The following is a 27,410-nucleotide window of genomic DNA, read 5'->3' as shown; positions in this document are numbered from 1 at the left end:
AAGGTTATATGTGCATTTCTGACTGTGCAGATGGTCTGTGCCCGACTCCCGTGTTGTTTCAAGCATCAGATGTACTTTGACATTTTTAAAGTAGATGGACAAGAAGAAAGAATAGATTCACTAAGAGCAAGTTAAGTCAAACTAGTCACTTTTTCTTTTTTGAGTTCCAGGTTACAATGGCATGGATAAATCTCTAAGACAAAGTAAGTGATTATGATATTATTTATGTAATGTGAGGCTAAACAGAAAGATGCAATGTTTACACAGAATAAAGTATAAAAGCCTCATTTCCTTAATTATCCCCCTTCCTGACCCTGCCTAATCTCTTTAATCTGAATCTCTTGACAGGGGAAAGTACTACCTAGAGTTTGGCATTTTTTTCTATTTAAGTACTTCTGAAAAAATTTAGCTCTATATTGGCATGACATACTTGACAGTGGTTATTTCTGAGAAAGAGTATGGAAGTAGAAGAATCACACCATATCCTATATAGTTACTGCTTGACTCTTTTTAAGAAGATAACTTAGATAATACTTATATTAGGTTTTAATCATAATGATTCTCAAAGGAAAAAGGTGAAGAGTTTGTAAGTATCACCTCAATGGTCTCCCTGAGTGGAAAAAGTCTGACATTTAACTATTTAACAACTAAAACATTTTACAATGCAAAAATATACTGTAACATTAAAAGAGGTATGCTCAAACTAGAAAAACATTCACAACAAAAAAAAATCAAATAAAGGTATTCTCAATACACAACAAGCTCTTACAAATAAATAAGAACATAAAATTTATAAACCTGTTTAAGGACAGGCCTCATATTTAAAACTTGACTAAGAACAAGAATAATCAACTCATTTAAACAAAGTTAAACTTTGGTAACAAAGAAATGTAAAATAAAACAGCAATATAATGGCAAAAACCAAAAAGAATAAGACCCAGCAATGACTATGGTATATGAAAGCAGAAACCTTCCATATTAGTGCTAGGAATGTAAACTGGTAACATTTGGACAATAAATTGACTTTGTAAATGATTTATATAATCAAAATATTCAGAAAAAATAAATCATCTATACTGAACATTTAAGATTTTTTTTCTTGTCATTATTTCCTAACAGGACAGTGTAACAACTACTTACATAGAATGTTTACATAGCATTGCAGTGGATTAGGTATTGTAAATAATTTAAAGATGATTTAAAGCATACATGAGGGTGTGTGAGGTTGTATGCAAATACTATACCATTTTTAAGTACAGGATTTGAGCACTGGCAGATTTTGGTAACTCCAGCAAGTCCTGGAACCAATCCCCCATGGATACTGGGGGACAACTGTACTAAGTATGAGGGGGCTGGAAACCCTGTCTTATAAAAAGTGCAATAAAGAATTAAGAACACTTTGCTTAAAAAGAGGGATGCGAGGGAAAACATCATAGCAATCTTCAAAAATCCGAAGGCCTATAAAATGGAATACAGAACTTGTTTTATATTGCTTAGGAGGGCAGACAAAGACCACCAGTGTTCTGAGCTATAAATTAATGAAACAGATATAGTGAGACTTCAGTTGCCCACAATATCTGAGGTAAGTGATCCATCAGAAAAACAGAAAAGATTCTTCTTATAGGCTTAGAAAGTTAGGTTTCATGAAATCAGAGGTACTTTACAGTTCTAAGAGTAAAGCAAAAATTACCCTTAAAATATGCATCAATCTTCCAAACTATAGCCACCACAATACTCCCAATCTATTGTCCCACTTACCTGATTTAAATACCTTATTTACTAGTCTATTCTGGGACAATAAGGGTAAAGCCCACCACCTTTGCCAGGAATAACCATTCAGTTAAATCTACCAATTCCTACCCTGTCAGGTCTGTTTTACCACACATAAAAACTTAACAGATATACAACATGGTTCTAGAATTCAGTACTGCCCTTACCAAAACCTCTCCTGAACATTAGGCTGTTTTCATAACTGTGATCTAGTGTGCGTTTCCTACCTTGCCTCAGCTGTCCCAATTCTAGTCCCTTGCCCTAATATCTGTGACATACTGGTATTTGAACTTGTATTTGAACTTCTAAAATTGTTATTTTCTTCCCGATTCTTTCATCAAATACTGATTAAGAGACTACTATGTTGAAGATAATGGTAAACTGTATTTCAGAAAGAAAATTATAAACTGTAAAAAATATAAAGTTGTATTGGACTCAGTGCTGCCAAGGAGTTTACATTGGAAAGGAGAAATAACAGATCTATGTAATAACAAATCAATAAAAAGTCATAAGGAGGTAAAGACAGGAAATTGTTCCAGTATTATACAGACAAAAGAAATCATTTTAATTTTGTAAGACCACAATCTGGGTAAATAATGCAGAGGTGATATAATTTGGCTTTGAAGGACATAGGAGATTTTCACTTAAAAAGACAAGAGGGGAAAAATATGCCAAGCAGAAAAACTAGCATAACCAAAAACAGAGAAAATTAGAGGTAGGTGGCAGGGCTATCACATCAAAAGGTAATGTGATTGATTATAAAATGCCACGAACATAACTGAAGAAAGTTTCTCTATGTCAAAGGATATAGAAACTATGGAAACAGTTACTCAAAGAGAGAAAACACAAGTTCAAGAAGTGCAGCTTCTCTGCATTCTCCACTGGGATGTAGGGCAGTGAATAATACTACTTTAACAGTGTGAGGATTCCACAAGATGGAAGACACTCCCCCTTTTCCATGCTCAAAGGATTTTAAACCTTTCCACCCAAAACTTCTCAGACCCTCCCCAACATGATACAAAATATTTTTTAAAGAAATCTAACCTATTCCTAAATGTCAAGAAAGAAAGAAAATATAAAGTATCCAAGGTCAGCAATAAAGAAATCTCAGGTAATAGTCCTGGCTCTACAGCTAACTTGAAATACAGCTTCGGTTTTCAAATCTGTAAATGAATGGATATAAGACTAGAGAGGCCACCAACAGTGGCTCATGCCTGTTATTCTAACATTTTGGGAGGCCAAGACATGAGGACTCCTGAAGACCAGGAGTTTCAGACCGGCCTGAGCAATATAACAAGACTCATCTCTAAAATAAAAAATAAAAAGAAAGAAAAAAACTAGCTAAATTTTAATGTCTCTTCTAGCTTGAAATTCTACATAAGTGCTTAAGAAAAGATTAAGTTATCTTCCTAGATAAGTGATTGGAACTCAGTTGGTTTAAACTATTAGTTTCATATTCAACTTGTAGTCCTCATAATTTCTGATGAATTTTATAAATTGCACTCCTACTTCTCATAATCTTCTATATCTCATAATTTGTTATATGATTAAATTGGAATACAACAGTATGTGAATTGTGAAGCTTAAACAAATTTGTGTATCTAGACGTTGAGACACAGACCTAGCAAAATTTCACTTTCAGTAGTAGTATAGTAACTTTTATCAGACTAACCCACCTACATATAAAATTATAAACTCTATATAAAATATAAAAAACGACAACTTGAAAGCAGTAGAAAAGCTACAAAAGCAGGCAGAAATTGAAGGAAACTAACTTTAAAGAAGGGAGCTACAAATGAGATTTGCACTTATACGACTTTTTGCTCAAGGCACTCTCCCATTCCTTGGAACTAGAGTGAAACGGCTAAGACTCAGAAAACCTAGCTTGAATAGACAGATGATAGAGTTCAGAGCTGCCAAAATTGCTCGAAAGTGAGAGGGAGATGTCAGTACAGCATGTTACAGTACTGAACACTGTAGGCAACTGTAATACAATAAGTATATCTTAACATAGAAAATGCATAGTAAAATACCATATTATAATTTCATAGGACCACTATCATTAGCAATCTGTTATGGACAAAAATATCATTATACGGCTGTAGTAGTCCATTTTCATGCTGCTGTAAAAAAAACTGCCCAAGGCCAGGCGCAGTGGCTCACACATGTAATCCCAGCACTTTGAGAGGCTGAGGCAAGTGGATCACCTGAGGCCAAGTGTTCAAGATAAGCCTGGCCAACATGGTGAAACCCCATCTCTAATGAAAATACAGAAATTAGCCAGGCACAGTGGCACATGCCTGTAGTCCCAGCTAATTGGTAAGCTGAGGCAGGAGAACTGCTTGTACCTTGGAGGAGGGGATTGCAGTGAGCCAAGTTTGCACCACTGCACTTCAGCCTGGGTGACACAGCAAGACTCCATTTCAATTTAAAAAAAAAAAAAAAAAAAAAAAGCTGCTGGAGCCTGGGTAATTTATAAAGCAAACAAGCTTAACTGATTCACAGTTCAGCATGGCTAGGGAGGCCTCAGGAAAACTTACAATCATGGCAGAAGGGAAAGGGGAAGAAGGCACCTTCTTCACAAGGCAACAGGAAGAAGTGCCAAGTAAAAGGGGAAGAGCCCCTTATAAAACCATCATATCTCAGGAAAACTCAGTATCATGAGAACAGCTTGGGGGAAACCATTCCCATGATTCAATTACCTCCACCTGGTCTCTCCCTTGACACGTAAGGATTACAATTTTCAAGATGACATTTGGGTGTGGACACAAAGCCTAACTACATCAATGCCACATGACTATACAAGGAAACAGCAAGTCAAAATAACAGCTGACTTCTCATCAGAAACAATGGTAGCCAGAAGAAAATGAAATGACATATTTAAAATGATGGGAAAAAACCACAACTATCAAATTAGAATCCTATATACAATTTTAAAAATCCTTCAAAAATGAAGATGAGCCCAGCTACAGTGGCTCACATCTACCATCCTAGCACTTTGGGAGGACAAGGTGGGAGGACTGCTTGAGGCCAGGACTTCAAGATCAGCTTGGGCAATAGAGTGAGATCTTGTCTCCACTAAAAAAATAAGGATAAGGAATATTAAAAACTTTACACCCAGTAACTTAGAGCAACATCTTGGATGAAAACAAAATCCTTAAAAAACACAATTTAACAAAACTGATACAAGAGGAAATAGAAAATATGAATAGCCTTGTATCTAAAGAAATCTCATTTATTATCAAAAATCTTCCCACAAAGAAAGCTCCAACCCATGGCTTTATTTATACATTTTATTACACACTGAAGAAAAAATACAACCCACCTTATGAGAAACAAATGCTTCCCAACATATTTTATGAATCCAGCATAACCATGATATCAAAACTGAAATTTACAGATCAATGCTCTTGTAAATGCAAAATAAGAAAAAAAAAAAAAAAACCCTTAGCAAAATATCAATAAGTCTAAACTGGCAATATATTTTTAAAATATATCATGAACAAACGCAATTTATTCCCTCAATGAAAGTAATTCACCATATTAAGAGAATCAACGGAAAAAAAATCAAATGACCATTTCAATAGAAGCAGTAAAATCTTTAGAAAAAACTGACCGCCCACTCACTCATGATAAAAACTCTCCGAACCAGGAATAGTAGGGAAGTTTTTCAGCCTGATAAAGGGCAGCAATAGAAAAGGAACGCTAACATGATACTTAGTGGTAAAATAAATGCTTTCCCTATAAGATGAGCAATAAGACAAAATATCTACTCTTGCCGGACACAGTGATTCACGCCTGTGATCCCAGGACTTTGGGAGGCTGAGGAAGGTGGATCACCTGAGGTCAGGAGTTCAAGACCAGCCTGACTAACATGGAGAAACCCTGTCTCTACTAAAAATACAAAATGAGCCAGGCATGGTGGCACATGCCTGTAATCCCAGCTGCTCAGGAGTCTGAGGCAGGAGAATCACTTGGACCCAGAGGGCGGAAATTGCAGTGAGCCAAGATGATGCCATTGCACTCTAGCCTGGGCAACAAAAGCAAAACTCCGTCTCCAAAAAAAAAAAAAAAATCCACTCTTACCACTTTTATTCAACAATGTACTAAAGGTCCTATCCAGTGAAATACAACCAGAAAAAGAAATTAAGGGAATAAAGATTGAAAAAGAAAAGGCAGAACTGTACATCTTTGCAGATAACTTGACCATCTATCCAGAAAATCTTTAAACTAGTATTAGTAAGTGAATTTCATAAGACTTCAAGTTACATAATCTTGTAATCATCAATTAAACAATCATAATTTTGTAATCAATACATAAAACTTGATTGCTGATTGGGAAGGAGCAAGTGTGTGTGTAACAGCAACTTTATAATTATATAATTAACTCTAAAATGTACATGAAAGCTTATTTCATGGTTTGCTCCATGTGGTTCTATTGGCTGAATTTTTCAAAACTAATATATTGAAACTATAAGAAAAGCTCATTTTACAGTATTGTAACTATATTAGTTAAATCTCAGAGTTTCAATACCATTAGAAAATAAATTTAATTTTCTTATGTTTATTCTCCATGTATAACCTTAACAGTCAAAGTGAGCTTCTCTAATGTACCACGTGGTTTACACGGTTGCTACCACAGCTCTTCATTCTCTATGGAAAAAGTTTGCTGCTGGGTAGTAAACAGGAAATCATACTGTCATTTTCTTTCTCCTAATCATTTTATATTTCTAAAGTCACTTTGTGAATAACAAATGAACAACAAAAACAAAAAAACACATGCATATACAAAATAAAAGAGAAGAAAGGCCCCTGAACTTAAACACTCAATAAACTGTAAATTTTGTTTTCCGTAACAACTTGTTAAATTTGACTAGATATCAATCACATCTTACAACATAACCTACTCACAATCTTTATGTTGCTAAAGTATATTTTGTGCTGCAGAATTAAGCTATCTTGTGAGACAACTTATAGACATAAAATTTTTACCCTGGATTTACCAAATACCAAAACTCTAGTTAATCTAAATAAACCGTTTCATGGAATAGAACAAAAATATTATTCAAAGGACAAAGTTAGTAGAAGGAAAACTAAGGGAAAAAGTTATTTGAAAGCCAAAACTGGTTACACATAGAGAATACAACATGAAAGTTCAATTTGTTAGATACTAAAAGTATAATAAAATAACACATGCATGCAGCATTTTCATCAAAATGCTTTTAATGATAAAAACCACCTCTTAGATTTATACCAATCTCAAAACAGTAACATTATGAATTGACTAATTATACATTAGATTTTAACTTATTATCAAGGAACTAGCTTTCCACATTTGTAAGAGACTACTAGGGTTTTTATGAAAGTTTTACAAAGCAAATGAAAGTTAATAAATTGTAATAAGCCCTTAATAGCATTGCAATTTATTTAATTCTGTAATTTAGGCCTTTTAAACTAGTTAAATTTCCTACTTTGTTAATGCACTAAGTATCTTCGTAGCAAATATTATCACTAGCTAGAAGGGAAAAAATTAATAGAAGTATTGAAATCGAATTTAGAGATTTAGAGTCACCTAGAACATATCTACAGGTTCATTTTTGAGCAAGATAATTTAATTAGTATTTAATAGATACACAGACACCTCCTATGTTGATGTACAACCAAACTGTAAGGAGCTCTCCTGGATCCATCAAGGAGGAAAATGCAGATAATACTTTACTTGATGTTTGCTCCATGATGTTTCTTTTACTGCCATTTCTAACAACAATACTATGTTAATGTGGTATCTCAATACTTATCATTTCCAACTGTCCAGAAAAGTAAAAAAAATAAAAATAAAAATAAAAAAGATTTTGCTATTCATATATCACTAATAACTAAGGTTAGGAAAATATTTATCCCACATAATAATCAGTATTTATCTTTCAGTCCTTTTTTTGTTATTTTCCAAGAAGATGTTTACTGAAAAACAACTTACATTAAAAGTACAAATTGGATTATATCTGGAAAAGAGATAACAAGAATTGATTCACAAATATAGGCTTGAGAAAAAAGACCAACATTCAAATAACTATATAGCTTTATTATATCAATATCTTTTATTGAGTACATAATTTTAAAACACTCCTCTATGCACATTATCTCATAATGCTCACAACCATACTGTGAGGTAGAGAAGGCAGATCTTAACCTATTTATTTTCAAATGAGTACACCAAAGTTCAAGTGATAATATTCTATCCAGGATAAATTAGCAGTAAATATAATAATGCTCTTTTGGGCCGGGTGCGGTGGCTCAAGCCTGTAATCCCAGCACTTTGGGAGGCCGAGGCGGGTGGATCACGAGGTCAAGAGATCAAGACCATCCTGGTCAACATGGTGAAACCCCGTCTCTACTAAAAATACAAAAAATTAGCTGGGCATGGTGGCGCGTGCCTGTAATCCCAGCTACTCAGGAGGCTGAGGCAGGAGAATTGCCTGAACCCAGGAGACGGAGGTTGCGGTGAGCCGAGATCGCGCCATTGCACTCCAGCCTGGGTAACAAGAGCGAAACTCCGTCTCAAAAAATAAAAAAATAATTAAAAAATAATAAAAATAATGCTCTTTTGGAAGAAATTATTTGACCCAAAATCCAACCAAATTACAATAAACTAGATAACCAAATTTAGTTGACTAAAATACAAAATTATTGCTAAAATAATACTGAAAACCTCTAAAGGAATAACTTTTAAATGGCGGAAGAAAAAAATGTCAAATTTAGTTTCCCCCAGTATTTCAATCAATGCTTTCAAGAGTAGTTAATTACTACCATCACAAATCTTCATTTAGTGAATCTAACTTGTTATAAATACAGGGAAAAATAAAAAAGAGAAGGTACTACTAGTAAATCTAGTACTTTTCATACTAGAATATACATGCAAACAGATTACCAGTGAAGAAAACTAACATCACAAAAAAAGAACTGTAACAAGTTGAAAGAGTTATTCAAAGAGGAGAGAAAAATTTTAAATCTATGTAGTGTCTCAACATTAAAGCTTACATCTATAAGATAAAAGCAGATGACTATGAACTAGAAAACGTTCCCAGAAATACAAACAGCTGAAATAAATAAATCAGTAAAGGGCCAAAAGAAAAAGTCAAGAAAATCTTCCACTTAAAAAAAGAGACAGAAAGAAGGAAAAGACACGGAAAACGAAAGAAAACCTTTGAAACAGCAAATCGATACAGAAGCTTCAGAAAATAAATACAGAGAAGATACAAAGAAAGAAGTAATCAAAGAATTATAGAAGATTTCCCAGAGTAGAAGAAAAACCTAAACTTTCATATTCCCAGGGTTCAGCAAACATTTACAGAATGAATATAAAAAGGACTACAGCCTGTAGTCCTAACTACTAGAGAGGCTGAGGCAGGAGATCTTGAGCACAGTTCAAATCCAGCCTGGGCAACATAACAAGACAATCTCTAAAAAAAAATTTTAATTTCAAAAATGAATAACGATTTTTAAAAGGACTATAACTCATCCTCCTTAAGTTTTATAATTCCAAGGAGGAGTCGTCATCAACAGAAAAAGCTTCTAGGGAACAAAAAACAGGTTGCCTACAAAGAAGTGATTCTTATTAGCAACAAATCCCTTATCAGTAAAACTGGTTACTGAAAGGCAGTGGAATGAATGCAACCTTCAAAATTCTGAAGAATTATTTTAAACTTGAGTTCTATACCCAGCCAATGTATGTATCAGGTATGAAAGTGAAAAAGACATTTTCAAACATTATACTGACAAGCACCCACACACATTCCTCCTGAAAAAGTTACTTCAGGAAGTACTCTAGAGAATGGTAAGACAAATCTAAAATGAAAAGATGTAGGATCTGAGAAAGCATAAAATTTGTCCAAGAATCAAATAACATGATGTTAGTTGAACATCATATCCAAAAAGTAGTAACTTCATGCTAGAATTTCAACAGTATAATTAAAAAACTGGATAACCAGATGATATAATAAAAGCCTGAACTCTTCCACCGACAGAGGGTAAATGTGGCAATTAGAAAATCCAGGAAAATTAGTCACAGTCCAAACTATAAACCAAATTAAAGTATGGCAGCTCTGAAGTATCAAAACAGTGTAAGAAATCCATTTGTTCTCTAATGAGAACACATGGACACAGGGAGGGGAATAACACAACACACACCAGGGCCTGCCAGGGGGTGGGGGACAAGGGGAGGGAGAACATTAGGGCAAATACCTAATGCACACAGGGCTTAAAAGCTAGGTGACGGGTTGACAAGTGCAGCAAACCACCATGGCACATGCTATGTAACAAACCTACACATTCTGCACATGTATCCCAGAACTTAAAGTAAAATAAAATAAATCCATTTGTTCTCTAAGAATTTAATCATACCACTTTGTTTAGCCATATTTATAAAACATCATATTTTAACTGCTTTTCAGGATCCGCAAATGTAAATATTATAAACCTTGACATATAAAATAAACGTTATAGTTGGCATAAACTGGACAGGGAATTAAGGAATTCAAGGAAAGATGAGGAGGAATGGTATTTCTTTTTTAAAACTTATAAAGTGGCAAGTTTAGAGACAATGTCTGAACACTCTAAATTGTCAAACAGCTCTAAGTTTAATCATAAAGCCAACCAAAAAATAAATAAAAGAAGGTAGAATTGGGATTAGAAGTTAAATTCTTCTATTTTTTTTTTTTTTTTTTTTTTTTTTTTTTTACAATGAGGAGATAGGTTACTTAAGGTTAAAGTTTAGTATATTATATATAAAATTGGCATAATTATGAGAAGATTAAAAATAGGAAAAAAGTTCTAAAATGATTACCTCTGACAAAGGAGGTAGAAAAGATAGGGAGTAGACTTGTATTTTTCATTTTATACCCTTGTGTATTAAAGTCTTATGTTTACGTGACTATTCATCTCCAAATAAACACATACACATTATTGAGACCCCTTTCCCTGACTACTACAGGAAAAATGATGGGAAATTCTTATTCATTTCTTCTCATTTCTATAATCCATGCACTAAATACTTTCTATTATGGTATTTCAAAGATATAATTAATTAAACAGATTCAAGAATCATCCTAAATCCTTGATAAACATGTGGAGATAGAAATAGCTTACATTGTGTTAAAACTGTCAAAAATATACCCACATCCATCACCTCACTTAACCCTCACAACAATCTTGTAAAAGCAGATTTTAAGAGATTAGTAAAGTAAACCTCAAAAAGGTTTAAGTGATTTGCCATCCTCCTCCAAAAAAAGTAGGAAAATAATATAAATATGTTTAAAAAGGAAACCAAAAAAGGCTTTATAAAGCACTGAAATCTGAAAAAGCTTTTCTAATTTCTAACAAGAGGAGGACATTGAAAGAAATTACACTTGACAACAGAAACGGTCAGGCACATTGGAAAACAGCCGGGCAGTCTGTTAAACACTTCTTATAAAGTTAAGCATACACTTACTATACAACCTAGCAATATCATTCCTAGGTTATTACCCAAGACAAATGAAAACATATTACACAAAGACGTGCACTCAAATGTCCACACTTTTTATGCATATTAACCAAAAACTAGAAGCAGCCCAAATGTCCACAAGTGTTTAACAGACAAACTGTGATATATCCAGACCATGAAACACTCCTCAACCATAAACAGGAACAGACTAATAATGACATGAATACTAAAAGTATTACGCCATGTAAAAGAAATCAGGCACAAAACAACTATGTATTACATGATTCCATTTATACAAAATTCTAGAAAAGCAAAATTATAGTACCAGCAGATAAAGTGGTTACCAGGGTTAAGGGAGGAGGACTGGGCTGCAAAAGGGAACAAAAGAACTTCTTGCGGTAATGAAAATAACCACTATATCATGATCATAGCGTTTGCTACACTACTGTATATATCTAACATAACTCATCAAAACATAACTTAACATTGCTTAATTATGCAAGTTACAAATCAATAAGGCCATTTTAAAAATAATGCATAATCACATTTAACTATGACAACAGCTTTTCGGCATAGGTATTTATCACAGACCTTCAAAGAATATTAAAATTAATATTTAGGCCAGGCACAGTGGTTCACGCTTGTAATCCCAGCACTTTGGGAGGCCGAGATGGGAGGATTACAAGGTTAGGAGTTCGAGACCAGCCTGGCCAATATGGTGAAACCCTGTCTCTTCTAAAAAATACAAAAAATAAGCTGGGCATGGTGGTGTACGCCTGCAGTTCCAGCTACTCGGGAGGCTGAGGCAGGAGAATCACTTGAACCCTGAAGGCGGCAGCTGCAGTGAGCTGAGATCACACCACTGTACTTCAGCGTGGGTGACAGAGTGAGACTCCATCTCAAAAAAAAAAAAAAAAAAAAAATTTAAGAGGCAACTTTTAACCAGAAAGTAGATATAAAGGAATGAAAAAGTTCTGAGAATGGAACAGTCCTCATCCTACTCAACTTGGCCATGTGAGTAAACAGTAGTTGCCTAGCAACTAATCTAAACTCTAAATTTCTGATAAATACATTGACCACATAAACAGGGGATCTCGCAGATGATAAACTGTTATATTGAAGAGTTCTTCCTTTAATAAAAAATAATAATGTGCTTAAGTTATTTATCTAAAGAAGGACTGAACAAGGTATACTACACCTAGATAATGAAAAATAAAAATATGAAATTAAACATAAACATACACACACAAAAAATCCTTGTATTCATTTGACCTTTTACATCAGGGCTTTACTTACCTAATTTATGGGATTAATCCATGAATTTGTAGATGAACCCTATCCCATTTTCTATTTTAAGCCATTCCCCTGCCACCATCCAAATTGGCTTCATTCTCTTATGTATATATTTACATGTGATTAAATGCATACAAGATAGTACTTTACATATATTAAATGATTACAAAGATCTCTCTCCAGATTATAGAACCTGTAAACACCACAGAAAAATATAACACTTTCTGTAACATGCATACACACAGCATACCAGAAAGTCAAACCTAACTAGATTATAAATGCCCAAAATCAAGAATTACAAATACCTTAATAACAAGCAAATTCCTAACACACATTAAATATCACTTCTCTCTTACTAGAATAGCATGTCACAGTCTACTTTAACAGCATCAGCAAAAAAGATCAACTTCTAAGACACCACTCACTGCTGGCACTCTTACCAACCGTATTATTTTCAGTTTGTGGAGCACTTACCCCTCTTCTGAACCCAACCTTCTTTCACAATGGTAACATCGCTCATGATGACTCCCCTCTGAGACCCCAACTTGGAGAAATGGTACTTTGTGATATCAGCTTTAGGGTTTGGATTCTCTGCTGCTGCTGCCCTTCCCACTCTCTAGTGATGACTCAGCCTGGAAGGAAGTATTGAAGAAAGAATTTCTTTTTTTTCCATTCTTGCAACTCACACAGCAATAACAAACAACAAATTCTTTGTAAATGTCTTCAACTGGCCTGACCTCACATAAAAGTCTAGCTCTTCAAACTGGCAAACTTATTAAACAGTTCTATAGTGAATGCACTTCCCTAGTCTTGTGACCAATTTCAAATGATAGTGAAACTTTTAACCTAAGGGGTTGCAACAAAAGTCTTAAGAAAACCAGTCACACCTACCCAAATACAGAAAATTTGTTTGGTGATGTGTATTTGAGGTGAAGAATGAAGGAAGAGAATGAAAGTTAAGTGCCCTAAATCCCTGTAATTTCAAAAGCAATTGTGAATACTTTTTTTTTTGAGACAGAGTCTCACTCTATCGCCGAGGCTGCAGTGCAGTGGCGTCATCTCGGCTCACTGCAACCTTCGCTCTTGGGTTCAAGCGATTCTTCTGCCTCAGTCTCCCGAGTAGCTGGGACTACAGGTGACCACCACCCTGCCCAGCTAATTTTTGTATTCTTAGTAGAGACAAGGTTTCACCATATTGGCCGGGCTGGTCTCAAATTCCTGACCTCATGATCCCCCGCTACAGCCCCCCAAAGTGCTGGGATTACAAGAGTGCGCCAATGCACCCGGCCGTGAATATTTTAGTTGATGTAAAATAGAACCTATCAAGAAACCATCATTTATGTATTCTTACTCTGCCTGTTCCAATAAATATTTCAGGTAGATTATAATAAGTACATAATATGACATCAATTATTTTGTAAAGTAGATAAAGTGAAACAAAGGGAATGTGAAAGTAAAAAAAAAAAAAAAAAAATGAGTATTCAAGTATTGAGTATTCAAGATGTGCCAAGAACTACTGTAGATGCTTACATCTATTATTCTTATGTGATCTTGATTAATCTTATGAGGATACTATTAACTCCATTTCACAGATAAGGAAACTGAGGCTCACATAGAATACGCAACTTGCTCGATTTCAACACACCTAGTAAATGATGGAGCCAAGATCTGAACCCAGGATGTCTGACTGCAGAGCCCGCATTCCAAAACTACATTCCCTTAAGATAAAAAGAAGTCAAAGCATACCTATTTGGGAAAGATAAGCCACAAATTTGGCATGGAGCTCTTAAGAGAATGCAAATAAGAAAACACAATAGGTTTCAATATTTACAGCATCCACAATTTTTTTTTAGATAAGGTTCCCCCCCCACCCCCCTGGCAATCACCCAGGCTAGAGTACAGTGGCACAACCACAGCTCACTGCAGCCTCCACTGGTGCTCAAGTGATCCTCCCACTTCAGCCTCCTAGGTAGCTGGACTATAGGCAGACACCACCATGCCTAGCTACTTTTTTAAAAATTATTTTTTGTAGTGATGGGGTCCCCCATATTGTTGACGCTGCACAAATTTTTTTAAAAAGGAAAAAAAAATCATCAGAAGAAATACAACTTTTCCTAGGACAAAAATCAAATTTATCCCATAGGTCTTCATAACATGTTTGTAATAAAGTCCTCAAAAACATCGTCATATACACAGCAATATTTCTTATTGTCACTCTCAAACTAAAAAGGAAAATGCCAACACAAAATTGAGTAAATCCATTTGCACAGAAAGGAAGCAAAAAATGTGGTCTAGGTATACCAGTGTTATGTGGTCAAAAATCATATGCAAGAATTTTAGATAACTAGAAAAATGGGTAGATGGACTGCACAAACATACTCTCTCAACTTGAGTTGTGATAAATGATACACTTCCAAGCTAGTGCTAAAATAGATTACAGGTTTTTCTTCAATGCAAATTAAGTGTAGAGCCTAACCATTTAGCAGTCAGGAATCCAGACTAAACATTTTCTAAACAGCCTGACAAAAGCTATGTAGCTGAATACAAGACCACCAACCTCATGAATCATGGGGACACATGCAGTACCCAGAGGTAACGCTGAGACTGCTCAAAACCACCACGAGAATCTGTTGCTGTAGAGAGTCAAAAAGGGATATTAGCTTGTAATTCCAGGACTTTGGGAGGCCAGGGCAGGAGGATCACTTACGTCCAGGAGTTCAAGGCGAGACTGGGCAACAAAGTGAGACCATGTCCGTACAAAAAAAAAAAAAGAAAAATTAGCTGGGCACCATGGTGTGCACCTGCAGTCCCAGCTGCTCAGGAGGCTGAGCTGGGAGAAATCACTTGAGCCCAGCAGTTTGAAGCTGCGGTGCAATAACTGCACTACCATACTGCAGCCTGGGTAACAGAGTGAGACCCTCTCTCTTTAAAAAAAAAAAAAAAAAAGGGGGTGGTATTAGAATCTGGATGTATTTTCCCAAAACACATTTGACAGAATACTAAATTAGAGAAATTCTAGAAAAATAATGAAAATAAAGATGAAAAAGAGAAATTCTGTGGGCCACTAAGTGGGAAATTCCACAAACATGTCCTTCTCTTGAAGTATCACTATTGGCATAGTAAAGGTTCTAAAATGAAGAAATATGTATAACTTTAACTCAGTAAAGCCTAAATTTATTACTGTCATAGAAAATGGTCACATAATGACAAGACTCATTTCACCACACATATTTAAAAAAAAAAAAAAACCTTCAGTAAAGAATATAAACATCATTTTAATTGGATTTAACATCCTAAAGAATCCAACATGGTCAACTGGCTACATAATATAGGGCTAGATAACTGAAGGGTTAACTACTTATACTGTATAAAGAATTCTAAGTTCAAAACTGGCAAGACACTGGTGCATGATGTCTCTAGAAGAGCTGCACTGTGGCACTTCTCTTTGGTAATACTTGTAGCAAGGGGCTCAACATCTATCAAGGCCATTCTTGGTTTCTTACTATGAAACTATATAATATGAGTAAAACACAATTCAGATCTTACTATTCTTTGAGTGGAAACAGAAAAGAGATTAGGGTAATAATTAGTAATAAAAAATAATATATATCCAATTAACATATATAAATACATACTTTCTATTAAAATGGCTTGTATTACAATATATTTAGTGCTTTTAAAGAACACTAAAAAACATTTTCAAAATTGATTCTATTTTTTGAAGTGAACATTTTATTATCAGAATGTTAAAGCTGGAGGGACCCCCATTTTATAGCTGAAGAAACAGAGACCGAGGCAGATCAAGTAACTTGCCCAAGATCAAAAAGTCACCAAATGGCCAACTAGGAGCAGACAACCAGGCATATGCTCTTTCTACTCATTACTTCTTCAGTATAAAACAAAACACTGAAATATCCAGACCCACCCAAAAATCAATCAATTTTGTTTTATAATGAAATTGTTTCTAAAAACTGGTTTAGATAAATTTTATCAGTGCTCATATGTTTAAGATTAAACTGTTAAATCCCATTACCCTACCCATGCAGGGGGGAAAAAAAAGGAAAAAAAATGAAGATTAAACTATTAAAATGTATGTTAAATCAACAGGACAGAATTTACAATCTTCATCAGAGGCAGTGAACCCAAGCATATATTATAGAGATGGTTTTATCCATTTTCACTTAAACTATTATCAAATATTACCTATAATCGTAATTTTCAGCTTTAAAAACTGCTCCTGGGTCTCTACTGGCTAAAATGATACATTCTTTGAACATAATTTAAAAGCTGTCATGGGTAGACTACTCTGGAATTATGATGTTAGAAATAAATGCTGTCTTTTGGGTATAAAAACAATTTTATTGACTAGTAAGCAGCAAACCACGTGCTTTAACTTTCCTACAGCAGGAATACTCCTGCACCACAGCATCTTCGCTCTCCCATTCAGTCTTCCAGCTTAACTAAAAACACTAATCCACAAGATGAGCTGGAACTCTGTCATCTGTTTCCTGGGGTAGACAAAAGTTCACCTCCTTCCATATATAGCCCTAACTTTTCTACAAATGTGTTCCATCCAATGAGCTATATAAGACAAAATTTGGTTTATTTTTCTTTTAAGCTTAATGCATTAAACATCTCATTGCGAATTTCATTTTTCCCATTCTTATAAAGTTTCACACAAAATTCTTGACAGATTCAATTTAGATTTTACACAAAGCAGTTACACTAAAATAAAGGTATCTTCATTCAGAACTGAGTATTTGAGAATTTGATGATAATAATGGCATTGGAATGTCATTTTATAATTTACAAAACATTTTGCATATTTCACTTCATTCAATCACATTATAATTTAGTAAAGCAATTTGATAGTGTCTACCACTTAAGCAATGCTGACAAATATGGAATAAATGAATGAGTGGATGAATGAAGATGCAGCTTTAGACAGCTAACAAAAAAACAGGCTAAGCAAACAAATATAAATCAAAAGAGAGAATGGCATTAAGCCATCCTAAAAATAAAACTAAATTTAAACATTAAAGAAGCACTTATATATAAATTATAATTAAAATTATAATAAATACTCTGCCCTATTCCTTAAGGTATGTTTCCTATAGACCTCCATTAATGGCAAGGACTAGAACACAATACTTATCCTTTTTTTCCTTGAGTTTTTCCCCATTTTTGTTGAGATCGAGTTTCAACTCCAAACAAAACAACCATCATTATCAATATATTATCAATATAGCATTAATTTAACCAAAATAATCAATTATGGAAACAAAAATAGGAAAGAATGGCATATTTTCTTAATGATACTTTTAAGAATTTGTAAAAGATACGTGTTTACTTATAGCAACCAGACATTCAATTTTAAGCAAAAATTAAACTTCTTCAAACATCTTTTGAAAATATTAGCTCAAAAATATGTAACACACATATACTTATTCATTCAATAAATATGTACTGATTGTCTACTCTGTGACAAGGACTATACTGAGTTACAGGGAGGTAAGTAAAACTATGTGGTTTCTTTAAAAAAATCTTTTCCAAACTTGTAACTTATCAGAGCTTTCACATATATCAATTCATTTGTAAAAAACAAATTTGTGCAGTAGTTATTACAGCCACAATTTTGAACCTGTGACCAACAAATAATATTACTTTCGCACAGTTATAACAAGTTAGCAACAAGTTAAAAAAAAAAAAAAAAAAAAAAAAAGAAAAAGTGACTACCTTCAAGTCTTCTATCAATTTGGTACGCTTTCTACCAAGTAACACAATATGAACTCTCAAAAACGTAATTAACATTTGCAAAGAGTTCTAAATATTTTTTCAGTATCAGATTTTTCAAAAGTCCAAAAAGTAAAATTTTTTAAATGAATTAAAAATTAAACTAAGGCATCACAAATGAAATAACAAGACTAAAAGTAAGTTTGTATAAAATTAAACGACACCCAGCAATTCTTTACAAAGAACAAAATTCACAGATTAATAATTTCCTGTAAGTTAATATCTCAGTTAAAAGCCAGAAAAAAATCCAATAATACAAGTTTCTCTAACCTCTTTGTCTGTAATTACTACTAAATAGAATGTATTTGCTCCCCACAATTTTTTAACATACTTTATATATGCTAGCCAAACTGAATTAGTAAAGAACTGAAGTTCAAATACAACAGAATGTTGCTACTTTGAAAAACAAATGATGATCAAGGGTAATTATAATACAATTCTGTGGCATTTTCTGATTTCAAGAAGTCAGTAAAACTAATATATACCATAATAAATACATAGGGTTATATCAAACTTTTAGAAGGATCTGAGGAAGAAGAAATGCTCTGAAATAGAAAGGAAATTCTGGGCAATTTGCTCTGTACTTCAAATAATTCCAAGACAGTCTCCCTATTAAGAGATGTTATTCTGTTTAAAAAAAAAAAAAAAAAAAATCATATAGAGAAAGTGAGCCACATAAGCTATATACCTTGGATATCTTTTCTCTCTAGAGCACTTTGTGGGATTTTCTTAAAGCTCTTTCTATAGATAATTTCACTAAAGTTCAGAATACGGCAAAATATCTGAAGACACAAAATTCCAACCTTCCAAACAACATATCAGTTCTTCCATACCGCCAATTCTGTTTTTTGTTTTGTTTTTTGAGACAGTCTCGCTCTGTTGCTCAGGCTGGAGTGCAATGGTGCAATCTTGGCTCACTGCAACCTCCACCTCCCAGGTTCAAGTGACTCTCCTGCCTCAGCCTCTCAAGTAGCTGGGATTACAGGCACACGCCACCACACCTGGCTATTTCCAAACTGCCAATTCTGAAAAAAATCAATTTGATTAACTTTAAAACATTTCTACAAAAACATGAAGTATTTTCCTGGCCGTTTCCTTATACTTGTTTAGGGCATCTGACTACCATTTTGATCAACAGGTCCATTATTAAAAATAAAAAAGCAACTTGTACTGGGTGATATACTTAATATTTTAATTTGAAACTAATAGAAAAATGCTTATTAGATGCCTGTTTCACCTAAATCACTAAAAGAGCTACAGATAACTTATTCCCTCCACTTCTCATAAAGTGTAGGCTGCCTCTATGAGAAGGCACCTGTAATACCAAGGACAGGTTGGGGGCTGCTACTAAAAGAATTTCAGGTGGCCAGGCTTGGTGGCACACACCTGTAATTCTAGCACTTTGGGAAGCCAAGGCAGGTGGATCACTTAAGCCCAGGCATTCATAACCAGCATGGGCAACGTGGCAAAACCCCACCTCTACAAAAAATACAAAAATTAGCTGGGAATGATTACAGGCACCTGCAGACCCAGCTACTCAGGAGGCTGAGGTGGGAGGATCGCCTGAGCCCAGGAGCCCAGGAAGTCTAGGCGGTGATTATGCCCGGGTGACACAGTGAGAACCTGTCTCAAAAAAAAAAAAAAAAAAAAAAAATTGGTTGCAAAGTTGGCCAAATTTTTCCAACACACATGTAAAAATCATTTTAAAATCTGTCTTGGGAGCCTAATTTTTAAAAAATCTATCCATACACATAAAATGCAATTGATATATGTTCCATTAAATACCAAGAATCAGCTTGACAGGATTTACCCCAGATTAAACTGAGCTAACCAATAGGTACGCAATCCTATAACAAAGTTCATCACATTGGTGCATTAGGAAGAGTACCAGACCAAGAAACTTCAGTCCCTGACCCATCCAAAGTGATGATGTATAAGGTCACTTTAATTACCTACACCTCAGTTTTCTGAGCCAGAAAAATAAAAGCACAACACTAGATTAACTCTGAATAGCTTTACAGCTCTTTCAGAGCTAATATTTATGATTCTTCAAGTTAAAATCTATGAGTATCTACTTCATATACATATGGCACCATAGGTGAAAGACATGATTATATATACAAAGTTCACATCCTCAAAAGTTTTATAATTGGAAAATAAAACATTCAAACAGCAATTCAACTAAGACAAAATGTGGGCTAAGCTCCGCTATTGGAAAATACTATCCTTCTTCCCCTCCCATCCCCTAGTCCCCCAAATAGAGTCAGATGATTTCTTATCTAATATAAGACATATAAAATCCTCCTAAAATCCATCTTGGGAATCTCTTAATTACAAATTTCTAAAATTCCATCCACATACACAGGCATTATCTAATATAGGGAAGAAAAATTCTCATTTGAAATTCTAGTGTTTTCTTGTAGTATAACTTCTTACTTTCCCCTGTTAATATTTAGAAATGAGAAATATCTGTAGTAGGTGATAAGAGTACTGAAAAGCAGCAGAACCAAAAAACACATCAACAGGTCAAGAAGCATATACAAATTTTATCTATCCATTAGTATTTAAGGATTACTTGGCAGAGAAAATGAGTTTACATCTAATTTGATGAAAGACTATGATGCTATAATACATAAACATTTGAAGTATTTAATTTGGCATTTTAAACAAATGAATGGGAATGTTAATGGGTCAATACACCTTTTGTACTAACTTGATGCTATGGAAATTACTGTATCAAATTATCCAAATTTAGAACTGTCACTGTTTAATGATAGGTACAATCAAGTTAAGAAAAACACTTAGAAGTGTTGCAGAATTAGGAAACTTTAAATAAAAGGCATTTTTTAAATGCCACAATAAGTTTTTCTTATGGGAAAAATCACTCTCAAAAGTTTGGCAGGGGTTGTTTCAATGATTAAATGAATACAGGTAAAGCACACACAACAGTGCCTGGCACATGGCAATTGCTCACCAGGCACTGGTTAGCATTAACTCTAAACTGAATCTAACGCTGTCCTATGCAAAAGATCATGACAAAGTATTTGCTGTCAGATGATTCAGGACTATCTTTCCAGAAGAAGGTATGCTGTGTGACCAGGATTTCAAATACTGATGCACATGCTGACACCTGGAGTAACACAAATCTTCTAACAAAAATTGTGTGCATAATGCATATTAACTTCAAAATAAAAATGCAAGTCAGATTACAAGACTGATTTGCTCAAAACAAAATGAAAATGGTTTTTCAGTTTTACATTTTGTTGCTCAAATCTAAGATAGCTTTAAATTTCTTTTTAACACTTCAAAACTTAATCACACTATAAAGACAAGCTCCTATCAAATCATGCTAAATATCCAATTAACAAGTTGTTAACAGTAATTACCTTATCTTCCCAAGGACAAATTCTAGAACCAAAAGATAAAACAACAAAAGAAAGTATAGCTATCTTTTCACAGAAATACACTAAGTTTAAGTAAAGGCTAAACTTCCACAAAATCAATTTGTAAAACAGGTTCCTCATTTTTAAAAAACCCAGATAGCTGGAAATTTCCACTGTATTTTTATAAGAAAATTTCTCATATGTTTAAATCAAAAGGTACAGTTTAAAAAAATCTTAAGTCTTTACTTTCCACAAGACTGTATGCTAAGTACATTTGTTCCCTGGTAAGTTTCATCAACACGTTTACTTAGATTTCCAGTGACTCTGAAAACAAATCCCTTCTAATGACAGCAATTTTCTGAATGAAATGTAAGTATTAAAAGTTTTTAATTAAACCAGCAAACAGTTCACACTCCAGTATTTGTTAAATATAATCTTATTTAAAATATTTTACATCTATAAAATTACATTATTTAAAAGTCCAAAGCAGAAACTTAAAGTACTCTGAAAGATACAACTCAGAGTCAGTGTCAAGATTAAGCCAAAGATTAATTTTAAATTGGAAAATAATCCACTCGAGTAATAGCTATGGAAAAGAAGCCAAACGAATACAAATAATTTCATAATTTTTGTAGGATTACTTTGGACTTTTTAAATGCTGTAAGAAAACATGCTGCAAATCCACATACAAACACACAACTGAAAACTAAAGCCCTACATTCATCGAAATTTCACCATTGTCTCATTCATGCAGTATTTGCCCGCCCTCACTTTAAAATTGGAAACTCAAGCCAATCAAAGATATTGGGGTCAACCCCGGAAAGGAAAACAAAAAGATCAAGTACCATCTCCCTGGTAAACTTTCAAGTACAATCACCTTGGTAAATTTTCTAAATCAAGATAATGTACTGGCAAAAGGAAAAAAAATTAGTCCTGATAAATATCTTGCATGTAACTGTGCATTAAAACTTTGGAAAACTAGTAATTTAGTATTAAGTTGCTATTTTAGTTATAAAACATTTTCCAAGACAACCACCTCCTGGAATGTTTATATTCGTTTATACACATTTCGCAAGTGATATTCAAGTTCTGAAAACTAATCTTCATTTCCTACACCATCTTTATTAGACTCTTACGCCTTTGGCTTTCCTAAGTAAATATATAACCTAAGCCAATGAGTTTCTACCAAAAACAAAACCCAGTGGTTAGCTAGTGATTTATAGTTCTACTAAAAGCTATAATATGACCATGCTTTACCAAATATGGAACACAGGTCTAAACTGTTGGCTTGAGACGAATGCCAGTGTATTAACTACAAAAAGTCGCTGTTGTATATCTTTAGTCTCAAGAACTAAAAACGAAGTTTGGCCATTTTAATGGAGCTAGAAATTAATCAATATAGAAACAAAGGTTTCACTGTTGACTTTCCATTTGGAAACTTCATCAATTGCAAAACCAGGCTTTCAACCAAAATACCACACTGGTGAAATGAGTTGGTTTTATTTTCATAACAACATTATTTTGATGGAAGAAATGTGAGCATCCCAGCTTTGACTTATGGGTAAGCATTTCCTCTGCTTTCAGATCGTAAACAGTAAATATCGGCATTGGAAAAACCTGGCCCCAACGAGCTTCTCTCTCTCTAGGCTAACTGAAAATTCCCGGGAAATCCCAAACAAGGGATGACCCTGCCTCGGCGTCAGGGTCAACACAGCAACCGGCTAGGCTTCAACTTTAGGCTCTGAAGGGCCCCACCGGCATCATGGCTGATGCGGACCGATGCGCAGGAGGAGGTGGACAAGGAAGAGGCTGGTTTGTTTACTTGCAGCCACAGCCGCCGCCGCCGCCGCCGCCAGCAGCGACAGCATCACTGGATCAGCCAAACCCAGCATCTTCCGCACATTTCTATTCTTAGAACACAACTCCCAAGCGGATCAAAACCCCACTACTATTAAAAACACAGACAAGCACGTTACCCACCTCCCACACACACCCCCACCCCACCAGTGCCGTCTTTCCCTGCGCGCCGGTGGCGGGGAAGGGTGGGGGAAGGAAGGAGACCCCGGGGACGCCTGTGCATCCTCGCCTTCACCCCACCCCACGCGCAGACAGCCTCAGCGCCAGGGCGCGCAGCAGACGGCTCCCTCCCCCCAACCCAAACACATTGACACCGGCGTTCCACGCGTTATATAACCTCGCCGCCGTCCCCGGTCCAGGCGGGCGCCCCCTCCCCACGCCGCGCAGCCCGGGCGGGGAGGGGCGAGGGGAAGGAGCGAGAGTTGCGCAGAGACAGGAGGCGCCGGGCCGGGGCAGCCCAGACAGAGACAGTACCGCTAGGCCGGGAACACCCCTCCCCCGGCCCGCTGCGCACAGCCGCCCCCCAGCTTCCCCCGGAAAGCGGGGGGTGTCGGTGTCAACCGCGCTGGGCATCCCCTGGCCTCCACACCCACACCCGAAGCCTCCGGTGACCCAGCCCCCGCCCACGCCCCCGGCGCTGGGACAACCCAGAAGCCCCCGTCTCACCCCACCCCGCCGCCACCCCCCGCCCGAGGGTGGCAGGGAGGGCGCACCGGGCCGGGGGCCCGGAGGGAGTGGAGGCCAGGCGGGGAGGGGACGAGAGTTGGGGGCGGTGGCTGTTACCTGCAAAGGCGGCGGCGGCGGCCCCGCAGCTGCTCGGGCGGCGGCGGAGGATGGAGCCGGGGGGGCGGGGGGAGGAGAGGGGGCGACTCGGGGGTCCCCCCTCCCTCCTCCTCCCCTCCTGTCCTCCCCCCACCCCACAGAGCCTCTGGCCTCCTGGAGCCCGGTGCGGCCGGCGGGAGGGCAAGCGAAGGGCTGCAGGGGAGGGAGGGAGCCGGCCGGGCCGGGCCGCGGAGCTGGAGCGGGAGGCGGCGGCGGCGGCGGCGGCGGCGGCGGCGGCGGGAGGGGGAAGGAGGAGAGAGGGCGGCGGCGGGGAGAGGAGGAGGCGGAGACTCTACTTGGGAATCGGATATCGGCTACAAATTCATCACCAGAAAACACCGCTCGGGCGGGGGCCGGGTCACGCCGGCGGGGCGGCGGCTCTAGGCCCCCGGGGGCGCCCGGAGCGGGGCGGGGGTCTGCGGCCTCCTCCCGGGCTGCGCCTCGCTGAGGGGACCCCCGCCGCCTCCCCGCCCCCTCCTTCCTCCCGCTCGGGGCCGCAGCCGATCGGTTCTCGCCGCCGCCGCCGCGGGGCTTGTTGTTGACTTTGAGGAAAACTCCTGACGTCAGGGGCTGGCTCTCGGCGACTGGCGGGAGCGGCTTCCCCGCGTCCCCGGCCCTGCCCGCCGCCTCTGCTCCCCTCCCTGCCCGGCCCTCGTCCTCAGGCTTCCCCGCGGCGCCCCGCGCCCCCTCTCCTCTCGCGAGAACATCCCCCTAGCCAGCCAGAGCCGGGAGCGGGGGCAGTCGTTCCCGGGCGGGAAGTTCTGGGTTTCCCCCGCGCCCGCGTGGCCCTTGGCGGGCACCCGAGGCCTGGGAACAAGAGGCTCCTCGCCCAGCCGCTTCCTGCGCGCACCCACGCACCGGCCCTGGCCGCGGACGCGCGCGCCGCGAGGCCCCGTGGCCCGCCGCGGCCCCTCGGGGAAATCGGCCCGGCGTGAGGGCTCGCACCTGGAAGCCCACGAGGTGGGCGGTGCCCAATGAGGAAGGAACCCGAGAGCGCGGAGCGGGCCGGGAGCCGACCCCACCCCTGCGCCTCGGGGAAGAGGGACCCGGGGTCAGTCCGGAGCACGAACCGTTCCTGATTATCCCCGGAGACCACCGCAGACCAAGAACACCCCTCCGAACGGCCTTCCCGCACCGCTGGCTGTAAGCATTCGTCCACACACGGTACACAGCTTGCGGGCGAATCGTAATTCACCCTTAAAATCACACCCTTTTTAGGGATATTCGTTTTCAATGACTTTGGCAAAGCCACGAGGTACTACATTCACTACGAGGAGACCTTTCTTTTGAAGTCCATGACTCCTGAGACTACACTGGGGACACTTTTTTGCAGAATGACCATAATTTACCATGCAGCACACTTCAGAAAGTTATAAAAGTTTACAAGTTTTGTCGCTTCTGGAAACACTAGGCCAGCATCCCTCTTATCCCGCCACGTGGCTCTTGCCTTGTTGATGTACCTGTTATTTTCTCCCATTGCAACGTTTTTAATGCCTGTGGCTGCTTTCTGCGAAGACTTCCTTCTCCTGACATGCACTTCGTTCTCTGCTTTTCTATGTCCTGACAACTCTTATGGTGGTCATTCTTTTATACTAAAACACCCCTGGTATTTATATAGTGTGTTGTATTAATATTTACACATCTCGCTTCACATCTTTTCTGAAATGTCCATCTATTGGGATTGTGGACAGGAGTAGGAAACCAACTAAAAGGGTTTTTTGTGTTTTTTTTTTTAATTCAGTTTTCTCCATTTGTAGGGGAAACTTGTTTCCCTGACCACCCTGGAGCAAAAATTTGCCATTTCAAGATAACACAGTCCGTCTGAGATAAAGTCCTCCACTGTGCCTTTCCCCCTTTTCCCATATTTCCCAGCAGGCTACGAGCTGATTAATAAACAGACTTCATCCTATTTCTTTTTACCTATAAAATATGCATAATGTAATCCCATAATTATTAGACCTCTCACAGTTACTATTGGCAAAATTATTGGGTTACAGGTTTCTTGCTGTAAAACACAAAAATGGGTCATATTTTTATTCCTTAGTACCCCCAACTTGCTTTTTATTTTTAAGACAGTAGTCCCTTATGACACTAGCACTAAAAAGTGTATCTGAAACTTTAAATACTTAACTTTTGAGTTTGGGTATCTGGAATTATTGAATTGCTAGATACCTCTTATCAGTGAGATGTTCATTTGTTCCCAAATTTAACATCAATATATTTATAAGAACTGAAGGTGTCATGACCCATACTACCTCAAAATATTTTGCCTAGTCTGGCTAGATTGTATTAAATCTTAGATGGATTAAACCCTAAAATTAAGTATATGAGAATGAATTACATACTCTGGGCTTCACGTATTTGAAGAATTGCAAGTTTTTATTTCTGCTCTACTTTTGTTTATGGACTACAGTAATTTCATAAATTTCCACAATAAAAGCATGTCTGATTTTATATAGAATTACTATTAATTACGATTAATACTTATTTAAATAACATTGTTCTTTCTCTCAGACTATGCCTGTATGAATTTGGCAGAATCTGCCGATTGTGGTCTGTTGGTACTCCATGCAGAGTGCATGCTAGATTTTTTGTTCTGCTTTGTCATCGCATCCAATAACATGGGATGCAGCCACCATGTTCATCCGTGAGAATGTCTCTCCTAAATTTTGCAAAGAAAGCCTTCAGTCTTTATTACACCAAATATTCTTAAGACTAACATTTCTCAGTAGTAGTTATTTATGCATTTTAAGAAAAATGTTCATTCTTCTTTACTACCAATGTCTAAATTTGATACTGAGCTATTTCTTGGTATTTCCCTCATTTCTTGGGAGTAACTAACACTGGAAGGATATTTAGAATTTCAGAGCATCTAGTGTCTTAGTCCCTTCAGGCTGCTATAACAAAATACCATCAACTAGGTAACATATAAAGAACAGAAATTTATTTCTCACAGTTCTGGAGGCTGGGAAGTCCAAGATCAAGACACCAGCAGATTTGGTGTCTAAAGA

At 37.3% G+C, this 27,410-nt stretch overlaps 1 protein-coding gene across 6 annotated transcripts in view; it reads right to left on the bottom strand.

The window, feature by feature from the left end:
* AKT3 (AKT serine/threonine kinase 3) overlaps nucleotides 1-24,556 on the bottom strand; it is a 331,186-nt gene extending 306,630 nt beyond the window's left edge. For 2 of the 6 annotated variants that reach the window (XM_032242411.1, XM_032242412.1), the window contains exons 1-2: nucleotides 15,102-15,273; nucleotides 13,019-13,176 (exon numbers count right to left, since the gene is read on the bottom strand). In XM_032242411.1, coding sequence (XP_032098302.1) covers nucleotides 13,019-13,064 — 46 coding nt within the window. In that variant the 5' untranslated portion in view covers nucleotides 13,065-13,176; nucleotides 15,102-15,273. Of the gene's footprint in view, nucleotides 1-13,018; nucleotides 13,177-15,101; nucleotides 15,274-24,360 lie in introns of those variants that run through there. The other 4 variants (XM_032242408.1, XM_032242410.1, XM_032242409.1 and 1 more) reach the window with 3 other exon arrangements.
* Nucleotides 24,557-27,410: the final 2,854 nt, after the last annotated feature.

Source organism: Sapajus apella, unplaced genomic scaffold, assembly GCF_009761245.1.
Source record: "Sapajus apella isolate SASKATOON/1434 unplaced genomic scaffold, GSC_monkey_1.0 scaffold49, whole genome shotgun sequence".
NCBI classification, from domain to species: Eukaryota; Metazoa; Chordata; class Mammalia; order Primates; family Cebidae; genus Sapajus; species Sapajus apella.
The sequence above is the reverse complement of the archived record's forward strand: the minus strand, read 5'-3'. Positions and strand labels throughout refer to the sequence as shown.